The 24304-nt window shown below is 43.8% G+C and overlaps 1 protein-coding gene across 2 annotated transcripts in view; it reads right to left on the reverse strand.

Annotated features, from left to right (window-relative positions):
- LOC135260654 (contactin-associated protein-like 2) overlaps positions 1–24304 on the reverse strand; it is a 245155-nt gene that overhangs the window by 130969 nt on the left and 89882 nt on the right. For both annotated transcript variants that reach the window (XM_064346074.1, XM_064346073.1), the window contains exons 2-4: positions 22592–22702; positions 9997–10190; positions 329–476 (exon numbers count right to left, since the gene is read on the reverse strand). In XM_064346074.1, coding sequence (XP_064202144.1) covers positions 329–476; positions 9997–10190; positions 22592–22702 — 453 coding nt within the window. The remainder of the gene's footprint in view (positions 1–328; positions 477–9996; positions 10191–22591; positions 22703–24304) is intronic.

Here is a 24304-nt window from a genome sequence, read left to right on the forward strand (position 1 = left end):
CCCTTGCATAGCAAAATTGCTGTTTCAAATCTACAGAGTAATCTACAGTCATTCTCACCTCTTACAGTGCCTTTGAGTGTGTCGCGTTCACTCCCATTGAAAATTAAGAGCAAAACTAGAAAATAACCTGCTGCTGTGTATTTAAAATCACAGAGATCGTGATAAGGAGGTGTGCATTCGAAGTGGAGCGAACACAGAGCGTATGCGACTTTTCTCGAGCTGAGTCGAAAGCGCTAGAGCTGCAATAACGGCGGTTAAAAATGACCGTAGACCGATGAGGCGGAGTCGCGTCGATGGCGGGGGGCGAAGTGGTGAGCCCGACGCTTACAGTAGGGGCAGCCGTACACCTCGATCCGCAGCCCGATGCGCCCCTCCTCGCTCCACTGCAGGGGAACCATGCGCAGGTAGCGCGCCACGACGGGGTGCTGCAGGTCGTGACGGACCACGCTCTCCGTGTTCGAGTTCCCCGAAAAGGTCTGGCCGCGGAGAGAGAGGGAGAGAGAGAGAGAGAGAGAGGGAGAGAGAGGGAGAGAGAGAGAGAGAGAGGACAGAGAGGAGAGAGAGAGAGAGAGGGGAGAGAGGAGGAGAGAGAGAGAGAGAGAAGAGAGAGAGAGGAGAGAGAGAGAAGAGAGAGAGAGAGGAGAGGAGGAGAGAGAGGAGAGAGAGAGAGAGAGAGGGAGAGAGAGAGAGAGAGGAGAGAGAGAGAGAGAGAGAGAGAGAGGAGAGAGAGAGAGAGGAGAGAGAGAGAGAGAGAGAGAGGGAGAGAGAGAGAGAGAGAGAGAGAGAGAGAGAGAGAGAGAGAGAGAGAGAGGAACAGCGTTAAAAAAAATCATGCTGGACTTCTGCACTGGACAGCACAGACTTCACTTCAATTCAAATAAGGGTAATTCAAATAATATTAAAGTCTAAGACACTGATTTCATGTAACATATATCAACATTTTTGAATGTACTTTAAAAAAAACGTTTTTCTACAAAGAACCAGTCTTCCTATTGGTTGGCTATGAATTGACTTGATGTCATCCTTATTGTGTACATGATGTAAAACTCATTACAGATGTAAATCTCATATAAAAAATTATCGATCAGCATTATCATTTAGTGTTACAGTGTCAACAACAGCACATATGGGACTTTAACACAGTTTTTTTATTATTATTATTGTGTAATATGAGAGTTTGCTGGCTTTTCCTCCCATATCTTTAAGAGAAAATAGGAAATGTTCTCTCCGTTCAAATTAGTCATTTCGGCAACGGCAGCACTATCTCCCTCAAGCCACAATTACAGTAGCCTTGTCAACGTTCTCCTGATTGACAGCACATTAAGTTCTGCTTTCTCCAGGCAGCATAAATATAAAAAAAAATAAAAAACTCACACACAATTATAAATCACACAAAGCAGTTCCCAAGCATTTATCTGCAAACCGTCCTCCCAATTATTTACACTCCTGGATCAGAATTATAAAAATAAAAATAAAAACATACGCATGAAAGCAAATCCTCAAAATTCAGGGGTCCCTTGCTTATATAACTTTTCGTGTAGCGATTATGGGTGCAGGTGCACCTGTTTAGTAAAAAAAAATGGTCCTCAGACTTAATCAGGGCTGTAGCACGGCAACAAGGTATGGCTATCAGTGAATCAGCTCAGTATGTAGTGTGACAGGAGAAAAACCACTAACCAAATAAATTTTTAAAAACACACTCATCCTTTCAGTTTAATTTCAAATTAAAGTTCCACATCATTTTTATTTTGTCATTTCCTGCTTTTAAAGAGTAGAACTTCAATGGATTTTAAAAGTTGAAGTATAATCACTGCATTTAACACCTCAAACTTGTAGTGCCATGTATTTTCATCCTGTCAAGGAGGGGGGGGGGGCAACCATCTCTGAAACGAACCAGAACCTGGGTGCAGCCCAACAAAATCAAGTTTCATTTTATTTAATTTTTTTCCTGATAGCGAATATAACCCACGGTTACGGAAGCTCTCTTCCTCTGAAGCCCTGTTGCCTTGAGCTGCACAATACAAATTATACAGATAGAGTGAGAGAGAGAGAGAGAGAGAGAGAGAGAGAGAGAGAGAGAGAGAGAGAGAGAGAGAGAGAGCAGGAAGCAAGAGAGCATAGTCAAATAAAACCTTTCATGTTTGGTCAGAGTTGGCTTATTCAGATCAGATACTTTGTACTTTACAGCAAAATGTACCGAAGCCTCGTGAGCCTTGATCATCCTCCCTCTGAAAGATTAGCCTTCACTGCAGAGACAGGACATGCGTTCTTGTTTTCTCTACGTTACACCACAGGCATTTAGCAGAAGCTCTTATCCAGAGAGACCTACACAACTTTTTTTTACATAGCATTTACATTGCAATCCATTTATACAGCTGGATATATATACTGAAGCAATACAGGTTAAGTACCTTGCTGTGACCTTTAGGTTACAAGCTCCTTTCCCATTATACTACACTGCTCTTACAAGAAGCAATGCATTTAATGAGAGCTGGAATTAACAAGTAATGTTAGTTCAGGACACAACTCCTCACCATTAGATCAAATAGCAACTTATCACAAAACTTTTTTTTATCTGAGAGCAGCTAAGAATTCTTAACAAGCTTCCAGTTTCCAGGAATATTCTGAAAAAGTTCATAGACATGTACCATTATACAGCAGGGAAGATCTGTATGCAAAACCAAAAAAAAAAAAAATAATTTTTAAATACCCATAAACAGAGCATAGTTCAAAGGGCTATTCAAAAGTGGAGGATGCACTCTTCAGAGTGCATATTAAATATTCATACTCAATTAGGGAACAAAATATATAAATGTTAAATGTTTTGCCATGCAAGAAACAAACCGAAATAGTTGATGTCTCTGTCATCATATTCTATTCAAACAATAGTAGTAGCAGCAGTGATGCTTGTTATGGGATTCTGGGATTGATTCCCCGCCTGGGGCCGTCCTTCCTCCCTTGAGTAAGGCCTTAACTGGAACCAGCACAGTAGAACATCCCAGCTGTGCGAATGGATTGCCTGTGAAAATGTCCTCTGTGCAATTCGCTCTGGAAAATGGCGTTTGCTAAATGCAGAAAGTGAAATGCAAATGCAGTGCGGATAGAGAACGCTACCCTACCCCCTTGTTACTTGTATGGCTTTCATCTAGACTAGGAAATATCCACACAAAAAAAAGAAGAAAAAAAAACCAGAAACATGGAATGATATAAAATGATGTCTCTGGTAAGCACAAAAGAGCTGAACAATGACTGAGCGAGACAGTGAAAGCACGCCTTAAAGAAAAACACCACAGGGCATTGCACAGATCTCCACAGGGGGCGCCAGTGAGCATAGAGGGAATAGTCTGGGGAGGGAATAGTCTGCATGGAATTCTAGGCATAGTTACACGCAGTGAGAATTCAGCCCTGTCATTGGCCATTAAGGGCTGGAGGGTGGAAAGATGGGGGGGGGGGTGTGGGGGGGAGGGGTGGCAACACTGCCAGCTGGGATATGAACTGTTTTGAGAATTGGATCCTCTGGTACTGTAAACGATTCTCGGTCCGGATGATGGAGCGGCCAATTTGCCTACAGATTTATCTTGTTTGTTTTTGGGAAGCGGGTCTGAAATCTTTCAGCACTGGGAGGGTAACCGGAATCGATTGGACCAATCACACTCCTCCCCCCCCCCCCCCCCCCCCCCCCCCGTCGGCCGCCGCCACGGTTTGAGAAGAATAAGGTCGCCGAAAGTTAATCAGGTTCGCCCGACGACAGATGGCGTCAGCAAAGCGTTTGTCGAAGGCTTTAATGAACAGACACAGCCTCCTGGAGAAAGGAAACGAGGCAGAATGAGCGGGAAAAGGAGGGGTAAAGGAGGGATGAAGGATGTCAGGTCTTTCAAGAAATGAAACTCCCAGCAGCTGCGGGAAAAGTTTGACTTCTGTCAACACCTGCCATTCGGATTTCAAAATAACAGATGTGCACTTGCTGAGTGTACACACACAATATACAGACAAGACACCTTACTGCATATTTATCCAATGACACAGCTGGATATTAACCGAATCTTGCACCTGGGTGTACAGTGTATGAAAAGAACAGAATGGGAAACTATCGATCTAGTTTGACGCGGTTTTGAGATCTTCGCTTGTCAGCAGCAGGGTTGTGTATAATGGGCATTTCACGTCTTTGGATTTAATGTCTCAGGCTGCTGTGCCCAGGATTGCCATCGCTTTGACGCAGGGTTGTACACACTGTGTACACACATGTGTATCACTATCAAATAAACCATCAAATAAATTCAAAGCATACAAAAATTGCAGTTCTGTGAAAACTCAAAAATAGAAATCTTTATGGGAATGATATTATATTAATAATGTTGCTGAAATAATGATCGCAAAAAACATGCAAGGGAGGCTTTGCAGATGAACCCCTGTATGGACGAATTAATTAGCCTAATAACCGTGCTAATATGGAGGAAGAAATCCGTGACCTTTCATGGAAAATCTTGTAGTTTACCAATGAATCATAGCCAAAGGTGTCCTTCAATTGCTTTGCATACTTTTCTTCTCGTCGCAGCACGGATGTTTATGGAAATATCACACATTCAATTCAGCTGGCATTATCAATATGAATCACCTTCCGTACGTATCACCTTCCCACCTAAATACTTTTATTCCGCCGAGTTTTGGTGCTTGACATTGCTTAACCTTATGTTCCAGATATGAATGACTTTGTTCTTGTTTGTGAAAACAAAGAAAGCATCAGATCTATTGCAAGAAATCCATTTACAGCGACGGCAGTAAAGACAACAAAGCACTTCGAAGTGCCGAATAAAACACTGGACAGAAATTCTCTCACACAAAAATAAATTAGCTGCTGTTTGCAAGAAAGAACAAATTATCCGACTGCCTCTCCCTAAAGCAATTAATCCACCTGCTGAGTCACTTCATGTCAAATTTAAACCAAGAAATAATTAGCAGCTGGTCTGCATTTCATAGATATCTTTGCCAGATGTGACATGAACCCGCTTACCTGAAATTAACAGGAATTGTTAGTCTGAATATTTACTGCTGAGAAAACTCTGTAAACAGAAAAATATGTAGTGTAGTGATAGTGACGCTTTATCCATCCATTCATCCATTATCTATATCCAGGGCCGGCGTGCATGATGCCAGGGCCCGGGGCAAAATTATTTCAACGAGCCCCTCCCCCAATCAATGGCCAACATTTATGAGTGAGGATCACTCTCCCTTCTGGGCCCCCACCCTGGGCTGGGCCCGGGACAACTTCCCCGGTTGTCCCCCCCAGACGCCGGGCCTGTCTATATCCGCTTATCCTGGGCAGGGTCGCGGGGGGTGCTGGAGCCTATCCCAGCATGCGGGAGAAAGGCAGGACTGCACCCTGGACAGGCCGCCAATCCATCACAGGGCACACTCACCATTCACTCGCACACTTGAACCAATGGACAATTTATAGTCTTCAATTAGCCATACCTGCATGTCTTTGGACGGTGGGAGGAGTGTCCGGAGGAAACCCACACAGACATTGGGGAGAACATGAACACTCCCCACAGAAAGGCTTTACAAGGACAGAAATCTGAATACTGCCAATCAGGAGCGATAATATGCCAGCAACACATCACTGAACGTCCTGTTATTTCACCGTCCCAGGCCTTATGACAGACACTGCAGACACAGGGAGGTTTATGGCATCAGTTAACGTCCAATGAGCAGTCATGGGCCAAATGAGTTGCGTCTGCTTTAGGATACATTACCGTAATGACAGGTACAGCAAGTTAATCCATGCTGATGTCGTAGGACCTTAGTCTGAGGTGTTATAAATAAATCAGAGAAATCTTAAGAGATCTGTGAAGACCAAGCTCGCCAACTTGCCATCGCATGAAGGTGAAGGATCCATGCGGCGGGTATCCTGATACTTATCGCTTACAAACGACCCGTGAATGCCACTGAGCGCGAATGAGCTTTTCATCGACTTTGTTCGCCGTGCATTTTGGGATAGACACTCCATTACAATTAATGTTAATTGGAAGGCGCGGCAAGTTTAATGGATGCTAATAACGCTTAAATAACGTTGAATTAAACGGGACCTTGGTCTGACGTTTTATCGATAAAAACCAACTGAGAAAATTATACATCAAAGTGAAAAGACCAAACTCACTCATTTATAGCTGCCATGCGTGAAGATGTTTGAATGACATGTTAGAGCTAACCTGAAATGTCAGTTAAATGTGGACATCTAAAAAAAAAATGCAACTGGAATAGAGAAAAGTTCTGTAACATAGTTAATTTTAGAAATCAATAATCACCCTGCCGTGTTCAAATTTGAACTACCTGACGAAATGAACAGTTGGTTCTCATGGTAACAGGAATACAGTTAACTGACACACACAAAGGCAAAGAGCACAGGGGAGCTTATTCAGAATTTCTTTGCATATGTACGCGTTAATTGAACACGTGCAAATCCCAATACATACTCTGATTTTAAAAAAAGAAAGAAAGCATTTTAACAATTGAAAGCTAACATGAGGTTGGATTTCATGTTCACTTCTGGCTGTTCGCTCATTGCTGGTTTCGCTGCCGTTCTAAATGCTAGCCGTCCCCTCCAGTGTGCAGTTAATCAAGTCGCTCTGTTGCTCTTTTTTAAATTATGCTCTGTTGTTTTTTTTTTTTTTTTTTAATTATGTGCTGAAATTCGCCCAGCAGAATTCACTCCACCGCCACAGCCAATGAAGCATGCTGCTTTTTGGGATTGTATTTAGATTAGTTAGCCTTGTTCGGTAAAGGGCTCTGGGGTGCGACGGGGGCAGTTGCAAATTGGAGTCCTTGTTTCTACCAGATCGGATACGCGACTAGACACAAATGCTGTTGAGGCTTTAGCCATAGATCACCCTGTCTCTAGACATGCCAGGCTGTGTCTCTGTGGACTGGTCTGTCAAAGAACGACTGCTGCAAGAAAGATACAACAGGAAGTGGGGTGAAACAATTAAATTTAAACAAAATTATTATTTTTATCACTATATTCTGTTCTGCTCTGTACGGTCAATTGCTATGTACTGTAGTTTTTGACCATTTTGGCTGTAGTGTTTGTGAATTGAACAGTCTTCAGTGATCAGCAAAGTGGCCCCTGATCATAGGACTGTCTTTCCATAATGATAATACATATAATTAATAAGTGAACATTTAAAAAATTCCTGTATTCCCCCTTTATTCGTCTCAAACTGATCATGTGACTGCTTTCCCATCATTTCATTTCATTCGCCTCACTTCCTGTTGTATCATTCCTGCGGCAGTCACTGTTCGACAGGCCAATCCACAGAGACACAGCCTGACACATGTAGAGATAGGGTGATCTATGGCACAACCCTTAACGACATTTGTGTCTAGTTGTGTATCAGGTCAGGTAAAAACAATGGCTCCAAGTTGCAACTGCCACAGTCGCACCCCCCAAAGCCCTTACCGAATAGGCTAACTAATTTCCTGGGAGAAACCCCGTAAACCACGGGAGTGACTCACACCTTAGGCGATGATGAATAGGAAAATAGACATTTTATTGTTGCCGTGGAGCAAGTACCCCCGATAAAATGAACCGTAAATAAAGCCGCACAAAAAATAGCCTTCTCCCTCTTCGTCCGGCTGTTCTGATTTTCTCTATCTCCCGCTGCAGTTTGGGATTGGCTTTTTTTGATAGCTTTTCCGTAAATAAAGGTCCGGAGAGGCTGCTTGTGGAATAAAGCAGTCTCTACAACAATATTGAATAGATAACTCTGAATTTAATGTCAGAGTAGGCAAGCGTAATAAAAATAAAAAAGAAGTTTTTTTTTTCTTCTTCCTGAAATATGGCGTGTCGGCGAATCAACTTCAGACTTATACATGCAAAATATATTACCACATATACATGAAATATTACTAAATGAAATCCGCACGTGATATCTGCTGCAAGACAAAGGGGAAGAACTGTTGAAGGTCCAATTGGATCGATGTGTTGTCATGACAATAAAAGATTTGTATCTGGAGAGTAGTAAGTATTGTACAAGCACTTCCCTTTTTACTTCATACTTCCCTATACTCTAGTATAAAGAGAAATATGCATATTTAGCACTAAGTTAGATTTCAGAAATTTGGGATTATCAAACATTAAAATGACTGTCATTAAATATTTTTATTTTTTTATTTTTGCTTAACTAGGGCATATGTTTCCAGTTTGTTACCCCAGAACCTAGATTTTTAGCTTCACTTAATGAAATAAAAATAAAACTAGAAAGTATATTTCAGTTTTAGTGCAGGCTATTGCAAATCTGCAACTTGGTTAGATTCTCTTCAGCCCATAATTATTCCGGAAAATTCCGCAGCTAAATTTGTGTTAAATTTAGGCCAAGCCACGGAACAAAATGACTGTGGCTGTCAGGGACTAAAGCGGTTTTGAGCAGGCATGGTTATGAATGCGTGGATTTATGTTTTTTAATCAGTGCCTGGGAAAACTAGCTTTTCCACCAAAGCTGGAACATTAAAATAAATGTTAAATAAATGTGCACATTAATTAGGCCTAGTATTAGAAGTCAAATAAATCTTCGCAAAGCTAGGAGCTTTACTGCGGCGTTTCGTCTCTGCAACGGAGACTTTTATTTTGGCAGGGTTTATTCTTAGATTATGTGTTTCATTTCCTGTATGGAATATTAAATATGTTCACAGTTTCGATTTTATGATAATTACAAAGAAAAAAAAAACTTCTAAATGAATTTGTAAATAAATTTGTTTAATTTCTACAAAAAAAATAATCTTGCATGAGATGTTCACAGCTATCACCACCAATTTGTAGCATTCTCATTAATGAATTTGTGCAGAATAAATGACATTTTAATTAAAAAAGAAACCTAGGCAATTTGGTTGGGCAATTGCAACATTGTCTTCTGCTTAAAGCCAAAACCAAGATGAATGCCAAATATATAATTAGCCCAAATAAGATAAACTTTATTATTGAATTGCTACATTAAACCATGTATATTGTATGAGGAACGTGAGAATCCTGTGTGTGTGTGTGTGTGTGTGTGTGTGTCTGTCTGGGTGTGTGTGCGTATGTGAGTGTGTGTATGTGTGTGTGTCAGTGTGTGTGTGCGTGTGTGTGTGTGTGTGACACCATGTGTTTCAGGGGAGAATCGCTCATGCCTACACTCTGCTGAGTCAGCAGTGGGCTTCACCCCTGAATGTGGCTGTGGTTGCAGATAGCTGGACAGCCCAAATCAGAGTAGGAACATTGATACAGCTCCATGTTGGCAGTCCCATGACCAGTGGCTGATTGGCTGATCACTGAATGCTGACGACAATTCATTCAAAACACCACAGCCAAAATGGTCAACAACTACAATACACAGCAATTGACCACGCAGAGCAGAACAGAATATAATGATTTTAAAAAAAACACGGAATCTACAGCGACTCCGGTGGGATAAGGAGGAGAACAATGCAAGAAAGCAACACCCATGCAGTTTTTGAACCAGGCTAGCATAGGGGAGTTTTTTTTTCAAAAGGAGCCAAAACACACCATAAGACTCCACTCCAGCTGGGCCCACCTGTTGGTTCAGCCATTTTCAAAAGCTCGTAATGGTGAGCACCTGTAGTCACAGGCTCGACTTACAGCGAGCGAAATGTATGTATTCACTGGGCTGGAGCATTGTATACTGAACAATGCTGTCTGAAGCCCATGGGGCTTTTTCAAAAAACCCGTTGCATGCTGGTACAAACCTGCACTGCGTGGAGAGTTATGCGCACTGCATACTTTTCGGCTCGAGTGACAAAGTTTTAAGATGACCCCTGCAAAAACTATTAATGAGAATAAAAATGAGAATATCTAGACTAGACTAATTAAATGGATTGATGGTAAACAACATGTCTGCCCCCACCCTCCCAACCCCCCCTCCCCCCCTGCCCCCGCCCATTAAAAAAAAAAAAGCTTTAAAAAAAGTATTTTTAAATACGTGAAATAAATTTAATCAGACTCACCCATATGTTGCCGTCCTGGTGGTACGGTTTCCAGTTCCTGCCCGTCTCGCTGTAGAGGAGCCTGTACTGCTTCGTCCAATCAGAGCTGCTGTATCTGCCCTGCGTCGCTATGGCGGTGACCTGCTTCCTGTTCCCGAGATCCACCTGCAGCCACTGGTAGTTGTCGTTTTCCACAGGCGACCAGCCTCCAGCGCCTAAGGGAAGTAAAACACTGTGTGTAAACCGGGCCCGCACCAGACTGGTGTCCTTTCAGTCGACTTACAGTACAGTGGGACTGGACCCTGCGAGCAGAGCGACGTCCGCCGCTCCTAGAACTACTGTCTTTAGCGTGAGGCGTGGTGGTAAACAATCTGATTAATTGCAGAGAGAAAAAAAAAATCCCAGTTTTCGCCAATTCCCCGTATGGTTTGTGTTGCTGCTGCTGCTGTTTGGTGTTGGTGTTTGTGTTGCTGCTGCTGCTGTTGTTGTTGTTGTTGTTAATACTGTTGTTGTTGCTGTTGTTGATGTTGATGTTGTTGTTGCTGTTGCTGTTGCTGTCTCTGTTGTTGTTGATGTTGCTGTTGTGGTTGTTTTTGTTGTTGATGTTGTTGTTGCTGTTGCTGTTGTTGTCTTTGTTGTTGTTGATGTTGATGTTGCTGTTGTGGTTGTTGTTGTTGTTGTTGTCCTCATATTAGTAGTATTTCAGCTTTATCCAGCATATTACTGGTATATATTGGGGCTATGATCTTGCTTGTTTTTCTCAAAGTACAGCCACAGAAACATCCGGTACTTCAACATTAAAATGTTTTTAAACAGTTTAAGAAAAAATGCGCTGTGAATAAAATATGAATATTGACACATTTCCTCTTTTCATTTGTGTATTTTGCCACCGTGGTTTCTTTTTTTCCCTCTCTCATATGCGAATAAATGCGAGTTTAATCACACTTACAGATGTTGGATTAATGCTTTGAGGTTCTGAAACCCGACAATTAAAAAACAAACAAAAAAAATCTCTTATTCTCCAGCGGATTCCTTCACCGGGGGTTCAACTCGACTCACATCTGAGGGGGGAGAAAAAAAACAAAAAGGGCTCTCCCACGGCTTATTCTGGGGAGTCTTTGGACTTGAACAAACACGCGGCCGGCTCTTCTCCTTTTAACCGTCAACGCGGAGCGCGAGCCGGGGAGAGACGGGGCGAGACGGCACGTTGTGACAGAAACGAGAAACGCCTCGGCGGGAACGCCCTCGAGCGCCGCACGCCGCCGCGGGCGCCGGCTCCCGGCGGGCGCCCGAATCGCGGCGGCGGAGAAGACGGCTAATCGCGCCCGCTCCCCATCCGTCGCCGACCCTCGACAATAAAAGGGGAAGAAGCTTAACAAACACACTGAGGAATTTTCCGGCGGCCATTTTGGGGGATGGGGGGGGGGAGAGACGCGGCGGCAGAGCGAGTGACCCCCCCTAAGCGTTTAAGGAACTGCGTCGCCAAACCAGAACAAGCGAGCATCTAATCCAATTACAGGGTCATTACCTTTCTGCTTCGGGGCCCTCCGAAGATAAACACAGAATATAACTGGAAAATCAATACCTCTAAATCTGAGCTGGGAGGCACTGTGTGTGTGTGTGTGTGTGTGTGTGTGTGAGAGTGTGTGTGTGTGTGAGTGTGTGTGTGTGTGTGTGTGTGAGAGAGTGTGTGTGTGTGGCGGGGTTTAATGGTTTAATGTGATCTGACAGGGGACATGAGCCACTGAATGGAGGTAATGCATTTTTTGGGAGGGCTTGGCAAAGAAGAGGTGTGAGCATATGTTTGTCACATGCCACTGCCAAAGAGACCCGAAGGGCAGCAAGGCATTATGGGACGGGATCATACAAAGCCAGCTGGCAAGCAGGGCAAAGTTAGGGTCGGGAACAGCAAAGGGACACCTTTCCTCTGCGACGAGACGTGGAGGCAGATGATTGGTCATGATAAGGAGGAGGGCTTTACCTTTCAACGCGTGAGATCACAAATAACTGAACATTCTAATGCTGATGTCACAATCACTACTGGTTGATTGAAAGCAAAGGAGTTCTAGAACACTGACTTTGAACACTGAAAAAAAAACATTCCAAAGTACCTACTCTTCAAAAGGTTAAGCAGGGCACTCAGAGCAAGCAAAGACATTGAGGAGTGAAAGCAGATTGATTGAGGAAAGAAAGCAGATACAGTAGCAATGATCCATAATCTGCGATTACATTATTAAAGCCTGAAGAGGTTGTAAGATGTGTCTTTGGTGGCACTCATCTCCAGGTGCTAAGCCTGGCCTGTCCTCAGTGGAGTCATCCCCCAGAATCAGTTTACTATGGGAAAAATTATAATGCTCCCTCTTAGGAGTTCTGACTCCTACCCACAGCTTCAAAGCGGTCTGATGCAATCTAATGCTAGCATGTCAGATGCATACTAATGCTAGAATGTCAGATGCATACTAAGGCTAGAATGCCAAGTGCATTCTAATGCTAGAATGTCAGATTCATTCTAATACTAGAATGTCAGATGCATTCTAATGCTAGAATGTCAGATGCGTTAAAATGCTAGAATGTCAGATGCACTCTAATGCTAGAATGTCAGATGCATTAAAATGCTAGAATATCAGATGCATTCTAATGCTCTCCAATCTGGAATGGTTAAAATCGTGAAACCAATTGAAAGGCATGTGGCACGGTTCAAGGAGGAAATAAGAGGCTTTTTTTAACTTAAGATTAGATCAGTTAAAAAATGTGAGAACATCCCACACAGTCTATCATCTTGTAGAAATTGCAGCAAACCTGCAATCTTAAAGATGTTTAAGAGGGCACCTTGGATGGTTGGAACTTCTAACCTGGGAAAGTGCTTCGTTGCACATTTCACCAATTTTTAAGTGGGTGCTGTAAGTCCAGGTAAACAGGTTACTGAAAAAAAAATACTTTGAGCTGAAGTTAGAAATACTGCTCAAAGGGTACATGCTAAATTAATGAGTTTTTTTTTTCCAGAGAGCTGCTATTTTTATCCCTGTCTCTCCCAACAGCAGCGATACAACTCCAAGGAGAGAACAGACGGGAGCAAAGAGCAGGAATGATGAGTACCTTCCTCTCAGGTCATCCTATTCTGTGCCACCCTTCCATACATTACATTACAGGCACTCTAATCCAGAGCGACTTACACATCATTTTCAGTGTATCCATTCATACAGCTGGATATGTACTGAAGCAATGTGGGTCAAGTACCCTGATCAAGGTGTCCTACCTGGGAATCGACCCTGTGACCTTTCGGTTACAAGACCGACCCCTTACCCATTACACTACACTGCCACTCACTTGCCACATGAACGATCAACAGTACAACGGCAGTGTCCTTCCCGGGAATCGAACCTGTGACCTTTCGGTTACAAGACCAACCCCTTACCCATTACACTAAACTGCCACTCGCTTTCCAGATGAACGATCAACAGTACAACGGCAGTGTCCTTCCTGGGAATCGAACCTATAACCTTTCGGTTACAAGACCAACCCCTTACCCATTACACTACACTGCCACTCACTTGCCACAGGAACGATCAACAGTACAACGGCAGTGTCCTTCCTGGGAATCGAACCTGTGACCTTTCGGTTATAAGACCGACCCCTTACCCATTACGCTACACTGCCACTCACTTTCCACATGAACGATCAACAGTACAACGGCAGTGTCCTTCCTGGGAATCGAACCTGTGACCTTTTGGTTACAAGACCAACCCCTTACCCATTACACTACACTGCCACTCACTTTCCAGATGAACGATCAACAGTACAACGGCAGTGTCCTTCCCGGGAATCGAACCTGTGACCTTTCGGTTACAAGACCGACCCCTTACCCATTACACTAAACTGCCACTCACTTTCCACAGGACCGATCCGCGGTTTTCAGAAACCGCTTCACGAGACCCAGCGGGACCGCTGAGCTTCAGCGCGATGCACCTCATCAGCTACCGGTTTTTATTTTAATTTAAAATTCGGCAGTTTGCGGCCGCGTCGAGACGCGATCTCTTTGACAACAACCCCGTGTTCATACCCGAGCGAGCAAATGACTTACTCTGGAGCCCAGGAAGCTTAAAGCAGGGTCGACACCAGAGCGCCCGGTCGAAAGAGCTTTTTGCTTTTCTCCGGCGTAGCGAGACTGACAATGGCGGGTGTCCCCTGCGCCCCTGCGGTCCCGCCGCCCCGTGTCAAGACAATGACGGATCGCCGAGGGAACCGAACAAAGGGGGAGAGTTAATCATTAGCCCAACGGCGTTCGCGTCAGCGCAGGAGACGCCGCGGTCACACGCGCTAGCGACGCTCTCCGGATGAAGGACAGCGACTGGGCGACTTGTCGTTAAAAAGAAGAAAAAAAACGAGAACAAAAAAAACGCGTTTGTGTCAAGCGTTCAGGAAGCAAATGCGTTCGGTCACTGGCCGCAAGGTACCCTGGGAGAATGATGATGTAATATGACTTACGCGCCTCTTTGGTGGCATCTTACGGGAATCTCTCTGTGTTTTGGCCGCAATCCCAAACAAACCCCCCCCCACACCCCCACCCCCACCCCCACTTACCCAGGAGTGTTATTCGATGACAGAGAACCGTACGTGACAATGCCGGCCAGCCAAACTGGCAAGCTAAATGTATGTATTTGCATACTATTATTTAGATTCTTACGGTTCTTCATTAAAAGGGGCTGTGATTATACAGAGATTTTGCATTTTTTGCACTGGCTTTAATGAAGGGGCGGAACAAGGGATTTTATTCCCGCAGAGTAATTAACGCGAGTTCAGGAGATCGCCAGGGGAGGAGGAACGGAATGAAACGGTAAACAAGCGCCAGGTAACCGCGGCGCAGGTACGCGGCTTATTAGCGGCCGGGCCCTTTTTTTGTTTTCGGCGCGTTGGTATTCCGCGGGGCTCCCCGACAGGCCAGGAAGAAGAAGCTTTCGGAGCTCATCGGAACCCCGGCGGGGTCCTCTCTGCCTCCCGCCAAAATTTCCTCCCGCGGACCTTTCCCCGTTCCACCCCTGGCTCTCATTAGCTTCCCGCCGCCGTCCCATTCACCCCCCCTCCCCCACCCCTTGACTCTCCCACAGCCGTGGACACACAGCTCCACCGCACACAAGCGGGATCTGACCTTTCTTTCCCAGGGCCCAGATCACAGACCGCCCCGCCCCGCCCACCCGCTCACCCCGCCCACCCACCCGCTCGCCCCGCCCACCCGTCCGCTCGCCCCGCCCACCAGGTCGCCCCACCCCGCTCCGCCCGCCCGGTCTGACAGATCAACCGCCGCTAAGGACAGGGAAGGGGCCCACGAAAATAAGGAGGAGTCAAGTGGAATAAGGCCGGAGGGGGGGGAGGGAGAGAGGGAACGGTAGAGCTCAGGAGGGGTAGAGCGGTCGGTCGCTCTGGCAACCTGAGAGTTGCCGGGTTCGATCCCTGGCCCCCTCTTCAACAAAAAATGTCAAAGTGTCCTTGAGCAAGAGACCTGACTGGCTCATCAGGAGCTTGGTTGGCATCCTTGCATGGCTGCCATTAGCTGTTTGTGTGTGAGTGTATGTGTGTGTGTGTGTGTGAATGGATGAATGATTGTAAAGCACTTACCGTAGCCACAGTTACTGAACAAAGTGCAGTCCATGAGGAAGACAGTAAGGGTATAGGACAACGGCTCCCAACCCTGTTCCTGTCGATCTATCATCCTGTAGGTTTTCGCAACAACCCTAATTTGGCACGCCTGATTCTACTAATTAGCAAAGAGATGTTGAGTGAGCTGCGCTTTGTAAATGTTGGAGCGAAAACCTACAGGATGGCAGATCTCCAGGAACAGGGTTGGGCAGCCCTGCTCTAGCTGTTGAATGAGGTGTGCTTTGTTAGGGTTGGAGTGAAAACAGACAGGATGGCAGATCTCCAGGAACAGGGTTGGGATTCACAGGAATAGGAAGCAGGCGGTAGGGAATGGGAAGGAATGCACAATGTGTGTACATTGTACACACACTCATGTTCTGAGCGACTCAGAGCACATAGCGACTGAGCCGATGACAAGTCAGCAGAGTCGCAATGGATGGTGACACTCACTCCATAAACCCACAACACAACATCAATGCCAAAGTAGGTACAAGGGGGAGATTGAGCATCTAGCGCTCCAAGTAGCAGAGGGGTTTGAGAACATAGCGATAGATTTAGCATTGACATGGCTAATAAATCCTATTGCAATATGAACCCCCAAGGGAAAGCCCAACGTAAGCTCAGCCTCAGGATGTATATGCCTCTATAAAAACCCATCAGCATAACCTCTCCCATATTGTTCTGGCGCTCGATGGAAGCCAGACAGCAGGAACATCACCCCAGTGGCTGAAGTCTGTCAGTCCGTTTATTTCACTGCCTTTCTGACACGTTCTCGTGCACACACACACACGGCCAGCAACCATTTCCCCGACAACAACAACACAGCAGTCATATTCTGCTCTTCATTGAAAGGATCAAAAGGGGTTTCTCTTTCAAGAAAAGAAATAAAAATGCACCATGGAAACCAACCCGAGTTTGGCTCAGAATGCTCCTGTCACAGGTTAAATAATGGGGGAAATAGCTTTAAAAGTATCACGCCTGTTAGACTCTGGGGCTGCAGAATGTCAAGCTTCAGTTCACGGCTCGCTTTTATTATGCTGTTGCTTAGCAGAAATATTTATCTGAAAAGGCAAACAACAAGATACATCACCTACACATTTATCCATTTATGCAGCTGAATTTTTATTTTTTTTTTCTACTCAAGCAGTTCAAGCTAAGCGCCTTGCTCAGGGACTCAACAGCACTCAGCATTTGAAACAACACTCGTCTGGTTACAAGCCAGGCTCTGCAAGAGTCCGTCCATGATGACAATATTGGGAGAAAAAAAAATTACACAAATTGACGAAAAGGAACAAATGTAAAAGCTGTGGTATTTGGAACAAACAGTACGCTAAGGATACAGGTAACAAGTCTGTTGAAACCCAAGGGAGTCCCTTGCTGGAAGTTATACACTATTTTTCAAATGATTTGGGATTGTTTTTTGTTTTGTTTTGTTTTGTTTTGTTTTGTTTTGTAAGAATGTATATGTGTGAGGGTGTGGGTGTGTATGTGTGTATGCTGGCTTAGGCAATATTATATTATGGTGATGGTCCCAATCCATTATAACGACTGACTGCATATGTATCATGAGTACACTGATACAGTTGTTCTTTATTCTGTATTTTAAGTTGAGAACTGCTTACCTGTCTGTATCTAGCACCTGCATCTATGGCAACATGCATCCCTTGCATTTTAAACATGATGAATTTGCGCAGTTGGAAAGCCACGGTCAAGGGTACTAGCATGACCCCAGGGATTCAAACTTGCAACCTCCTCATTACAAGTGAAGGTAGGATTGGATAAAATTGGCTTACATATTTTCTCTATGAGAACTGAGGCCTATGTAATTTAATTGCCATTAATTACACATAGATATGCATGTTGTTGTAAGTATAGTTTTGTAAATATATAATTTTCATTCATTTTGACTTGAATTGACGTTATTATTATTATTATATTATTTTTATTTTTTTATTTTCTGGTATGACAAAATTATTCCTATAATTTTCAAAAATGAAAGCCTGTTAACCCTGAATTACAAATCATACATTATGATTATTTGCTATCTGTTTGTTTTCAGTAAATTGACCTGACCTTAAAAAAAAAACAAAAAAACATTTCTGCTAATACTGTATTTCTTCTCTCACCATCCAATGAGGACGGCCATGAAGCGAACCAATGAGCAAGCAGAAGAAAAACAGAGATGATGAAAGTGAAATGTTCGTGTTTTTATTGTGACTTCCCGGGGTAATATTCACCCAGGTGCAGAAAATACGCTCCTCCGGATGACATCATCGCCAGGTTGCCATGGAGACTGCCCACCCCTGAAAAAAGCGAGGCTCGTCTTCAGAATGGGCAGGTGGAGGCTTCTCAACCGAAACCTCGCAGTTGGACAGAGCCGCCTAATATCCAATAAAATTCTCTCGGAGCACACCGTGGGGTTCAATCCAATAAAACCCATGTTTATCCAGTTCGGAACACAGATAAACCGTACTTTTGCTCCAAAACAAACTTGGAAGTTTCGCCTTTTGTTCAACAGAGACAGACATTCGAAAGTTACGTATTTGGAGCTGGGTAATACTGATGCCATTCCCTGCGTGGCATCGGAAAATAAAAATCTCTGTGACGATCAATTTACACTGTACACTACGAAAATAAATAAAATAGATGTACAGTGAGGGTTGCTTAGGAACCGTGACCAAATGTGGGTGGAGTTAGAAGCTACCACAAGGATGATGCATGACCATTACCCACAATGCATCCCTTTAATACACTCACCAATCAGAGAGAGCTAGAGACACATGCCTACATGTTTATGAGGGGAAAATGCAGCTAAATTGTAAGTAACTGAGACAAGACGGGAATAAAAACCCACAGCGAGCGTCAAGAAAACAGCTATACAAATATTTATAGCAGACATACTAAGTTATTGATATTGCTAAAATTCATATGCTGAAAAGCCGGTAAGGGGTAAGAGGCGATATGAAAACAACAAGCAGGCAGCCAAGCAGGGACTTCCCCGATCTAGCGACAGCTTATTGCCAAAAAGAAACGGGTGGAACTATTCGATTGCCAAAGCCTGAAAGGTGCATGTAAAGGTATGACGTATTAATCAATTCATAAATTGGCAGCGGCAAACACATAAGAGGTTACTATGTCAAGAGGACCATGTAATTCTCTAATATTTTATATGATAGTCAGAGCAGCTAGTGTACATTTGGCCAACACTAAGGAGCGTTTTTTTTTTTTGTTTATTTATTTTATAACTGACTCTGGAAGCCGAGGTCTGGAAATACTGAAGCAAGAGCGTACGTTAACCCCTTCTCACAAAGGCTAATAAAGATGGGGGTTTCAAGCTGTGCTTGGGAAATAGGATACTGATCAGTAGTCTGAAGAGTTTTCCACTTAAAATGCACAAGAAATGATCATTTCACAGACGTTCTTGTAAAAAAGATTTATTCCAGAGCGTGGGGGATAAATTCAGACACCCCCCCCCCCCTAACAGGGTTACAGTTTTTGGGGTCTACTGTATGCATTTCAATCCCCCTCAATATTCAAACTAAAGTTACTCCCTGAAGCCTTCTGGATTCAGGACAGGTACAAATCACAAGCCCACAGAAATGGTGACGTACAGCAAGAATATGGCTGCAGCTCAGAGCCCTCACTATGCACTTCACAGCTTCTAGTTGTCAACTGACAAGTGCAACCAGTATTATTATGTTTCCAGATAATAAGGCCCTAGCTTGCATTAAGGATCCTAATGGGATTGAAATTATGTGGCTGGAACTTGAGGACGGCAAAGAATTGCGTGGTGAGATGAAACTCGCTGATAATGAATTCGGGTGGCGAAACACTGCATGACTGTTCTTCTTGGCTTGTGAGATAAGAAGTACTAGAGTATTAGTGTGGCGGTTGGTTGGAGACAGGGCTATGGTACGGTGTTTTTGGGGTAGGGTCTATTTGGAGTACAGGGTTTGGGTTTTGGGGTGGGCGTGACAGGGTCTGGTTTTTGGGAGTACAGGGGTTTGGGTACGTTTTTTGGGAAGGTGTACAGTTTTTTAGAGGTCTGGTTTTTGGTTGGTTGGGGTACAGGGTCTGGTTTTTGGGAGTACAGGGTCTGGTTTTTTGGGAGTACAGGGTCTGGTTTTTTGGGAGTACAGGGTCTGGTTTTTTGGGAGTACAGGGTCTGGTTTTTGGGGGTGCCGGTACAGGATAACTCAGACTACTCCCGATGGATGTCGACAGCAAACGTAATGTACTCAGTACAGACCAAGAGGGCATGGAGTAAAATTCAATTCTATTTTATTTGTATTGTGCTCCTTTTTTTATTTTTTATTTTTATTTTTTACAGAGACACTGTCACACATATTCTCTGCAGAAAAGGGAAAATGAAACCAAAACAAAAGGCATGCTATTCATTCAGTTTTATATCTGCTGTTTTCTATTTTTTTTTTTAAAGTCATTGAGGATTTGAGGTATTTCCTGAAACCAGATGACTTTCCCCACGTCCCCATCCCACCTGGGCATGCTATCAGAATCTGTCACTGTGCCGTTATTGGGAAAACGAACAGGGATTTCCATCAGAAAGGATGAATTCTCTCATGAGATCTGATTTTCAATGAAGCGTCTGTAGCTCACAACATGAGAACATCAGAACAGTGGTAGGTAGGTGTTACAAAGCAAAACCTCACATAAACTTTACTTTGCTAAAATTTAAAGCACCCGTGGCTGGCCTCTAAACACACATATTGCAATTAGCCTCCCGATCTATCATAATTAGACTGTAATATTATTTTCTCTTTTAACTACCCTAGTTGCCTTTTAATGTAGCAATGCAATGGTCTCCACTCATAATTTGCAACACTGCGATCACGTACAAAGAGGAAACACAACTGAATCTAACACTGACATATACTGTGCACCTTTATTATTAGAATTCAATTCAAGGTATGACAACATGCAAAGGTGCATTAAGCCAAATGTCTGGTCTGGTCATGAATGACATTCAAAGTTAATTGGATTGACTATTCTTATACCGTAAAACCCACAAATACTAACCTCAATGAATTTCACACCGACTAACATATTAACTTATTAATGCACATGACATCACAGTTTGAACGCAGACAATGTTAAAATGTGAAATTGGATCCTGAAAGTGGCATCGGGTGTAAATTGTGATCCCTAATGAGAACCACAGTGAGAACTCATCCTCCATTTTAAAAAAACACATAAAACACAGACAAAACTATTGTACTAAGAAGTTTCATTACGTTATGCCATTAAGGGCCTTTCCTACTTTTTGGTCCAAAAAAAAGTAAGATTGGATTTTTAAAAATTCTTATCTCGACGCGCGCAATTTTTTCCGTAATTAATTTCACCCCGAGCCGTTAAAAGTGCGACCTCATAGCACAGCGCCGTAAAACATACGAAGCGGTTATGGGCCCACCCGTGTGCGAAGGCGCCACGGACGGACGGGCGCCTGTGAAACTGAAGCCCATCAAATCAAAAACTTTTCGAGCCCGGCAGTGTTTATCGGAGTGTGTAATTAGAATGAACGTATTCGAATGGGAGACCCTGGCTCATACCACCTACAGTGTCACTCGCATTACAGCGTGGGACACATTGTGCGTCGGGCGTTACCCTGGATGTGTATGTGTATGAGTTCTCGGTTCAAGAGTGGTTTTAAAAGACGTAAAGGCCTGTATTTAATCAACATTTGTCCATGATTTTGACCGACATACATTCAATTTAATTTCATTTGTATTGTGCTTTTTACAGGGCAAACAGAGCAAACACCAGGCCTGAAACCCCAAATAAGAAGGACATACGATAAAAACCCTCAAATGGCGGCGAGAAAAAAACTCCCCAAAGTGTTATTGAATGAAATTTGATTGACTGGTTGATTGAGAAGCGTCTTCAGGTAAAAAGATGCTTCTCAATTTCTGGCAAATCTTTCCTTGGTAATATCAATAAAGTCTTCATAAGGTATGTATGGTGTTGCTGGATTGTTTGTGCTTTATGGTGTCGTTGCCTTGTTTGTGCTGTATGGTGTTGTTCGCTTGTTTGCGCTGTATGGTGTTGTGCTGTAAGGTTTCCTTGGATAATCTCAACAAGGCTTCATAAGGACCAACAGCAGTCGAGCCAGAGGACTATTTGCTTTTGTTCAAAACACCCATCAATCAATTCCATTCGAGCATCCCTCACCTCTTCTGCCACTTGCCTCTTTATTAAAACGGCACCGCTTTGGGTCGGACGGCATTCCATATCCGGAACACCGTGTGGAAAAAAAAAAAAAATGCTCCGACACTTATTAGCTATTGACCAATGAGAACGTTACGTGTGTTCACTGTTACAGTTAGGATCACCGTCACCCATAGGAAAGCGAAATCCAAGAAGAGATCTCATAGTTGTTTCTTTCATTTCTCCTAGACACAAATGAGCTATTTTTAATACTAAGGTGAGACCAAAGGCTTTTTCTCCTACTTCTCAAATTCAACTCAGGAGAAACAACCACGTATAATCTCATTTATGTCTTACTCTGATCAAAACAAGGGATCTCTAAATGATCTTAAATAAGTTTAGTTTAAATAATTTAGGTCTCCTGAACATGGGACCATGAGATCAGAGAAAGAACTCAAAGAAAACTCAGCTATGACTCCCAGGATCTCGTGATTCTTCTCAAATATGTCTCAGTTTTCTCATAGTGACCTCAAGAGAAACAACCGCATCTCAATTCAATATCCATTCATCTTACTGAAGTCTCAAATTCATCCTCTCATTATCTCATCTTTTCTCCTAAGGGGGTTTTAGGAGCAACAGCTCAGATTGAAGTGTGATCTCAGAAAGATACACAATTGAGATCTTACTACTATCTCAAGAGTTACAGAAAAGACTATCCTGAGCGAAATATTTTTTCCTCTGGGCATCGCTCCCAGAGCGACCAGGGCCCTAAGACGGGCGCGTGCTCTCAGATTTTTTTTTCGGGTTTTCCGGCTCTTACCCCCTCTCCTGTTCAGCTTGGCGTAGCCCGGCGCGTAGCCGCTGGAGAACGTGGAGGAGCCGGCGAAGGCGCTGTGGGGGAGGGGCGCCGCCAGCGCCTCGTCGCATTTTTCTGAAAGAGAGAAAAGGAGCGAAAAACAGCCGTGAGGATTAAGAACAATAAAAAAAAAATTAAGAAGGGCGAGTGGAGGTACTTTTTTTATTGTTCCGTAAAGGCTCACATTTGCATCCAAGTTGCTGGCTAGGGGTGCAATTTTATGTACCCTTAGGGTGCCTCCCCAGTGACTAGCATTTGTACATGTTTAAGCCCCTTTTTGTACCTGTTTTTTTCTGACGGCGTAGGGAATGAGGTACAGGCTGTAAGTGAGATATGTTTTTGAGAACGTTTCCCTCGGAGAGCTGACTTACGCTGAAGCATTGTGCAGAGCAGCCCATAATTTTAATTAAATTTGCGAGGAGCCTCTGTGACACTGAAGAGTGTAACATTTTCCATTACACACTGAAAAGGTTTCTGTGGAGTCCCATTGCTATAAGTTACAAAATGTGTGTGCGTGTGTGTCTGTGTGTCTGTGTCTGTGTGTGTGTATGCGTGTGTGTGTGTGTGTGTGTGTCAGTGTGTATGTGTGTGTGTGTGTGTGTGTGTCTGTGTGTCTGTGTGTTACTGTGTGTGTGTGTGTGTCAGTGTGTATGCGTGTATGCGTGTGTGCGTGTGTGTGTCAGTGTGTAGTGTGGTGTGTGTTGTGTGGTGTTGTCAGTGTGTCTGTGGGTTGTGTGGTGCTTCAGTTGATTCTGTATGGTCATAAGTGTGTGTGTGTGTGTCAGTGTTGTATGCTGTAGTATGTCGTGTGTGACGTGTGTGTGTGTGTGTCAGTGTGTATGGTGTGTGTGTGTTGTGTATGGGTTGTGTGTGTCGTGTGTTGCGTGTGTGTGTGTGTATGGTCTGGTGTGTGTGTGTGTGTGTCAGTGTGTCTGTGTGTATGCTGTGTGTGTGTGTGTGTATGGGTGTGTGTGTGTGTGTGTGTGTCAGTGTGTCTGTGTGTATACGTGTGTGTGTGTGTGTCAGTGTGTATGCGTGTATGCGTGTGTGCGTGTGTGTGTCAGTGTGTATGTGTGTGTGTGTCTGTGTGTATGGGTGTGTGTGTCAGTGTGTATGCGTGTGTGTGTGTGTGTGTTTAGAAAGATAACTGCTTTGTGAGGACCTGAGAATCCAATGCTTTTCCACTCTCTAAAACTGAAAGCACTTGGCTCCCGAGGGACGGAGACACACAATATTTTATGGCAGGCGACTGAGGTCTGGAGCTAAATTATCACAACAGAAAATTAACTGGAGCCGCATTTCAAAGGCGGCGATTTTCAGATTGGATTGTCCTCGCGGTCATAACTTCTGCACAGCAGGCTTCTCTGGTACTGGGGGGGTGGGAGAACAAACTCAAAAGCACTTTGAAAAGCAATATTTTCTGACCGTCACTTATCAAAAAAAAAAAAAAAAAACCCCAGCAAAGGTATGACCCAGAAAACATGTTGCGCATTACCATAAATATACCGCGGTGTCTAGTCTAGATGAAAAGGAAAAGCGTTAATTAATCTGACTGATTAGAGGCCTTGGGATGTGAATATGTGACACCTCTTCTTCTTTGTATTCGCATACGTATCTGACATAATTGGGCCTTAAGAGGTGAGGCATCCCTCAACGAACATTAGAAGCGTCTAATTA

The sequence above is a fragment of the Anguilla rostrata genome, chromosome 8 (genome assembly GCF_018555375.3).
Source record: "Anguilla rostrata isolate EN2019 chromosome 8, ASM1855537v3, whole genome shotgun sequence".
Taxonomy (NCBI): domain Eukaryota; kingdom Metazoa; phylum Chordata; class Actinopteri; order Anguilliformes; family Anguillidae; genus Anguilla; species Anguilla rostrata.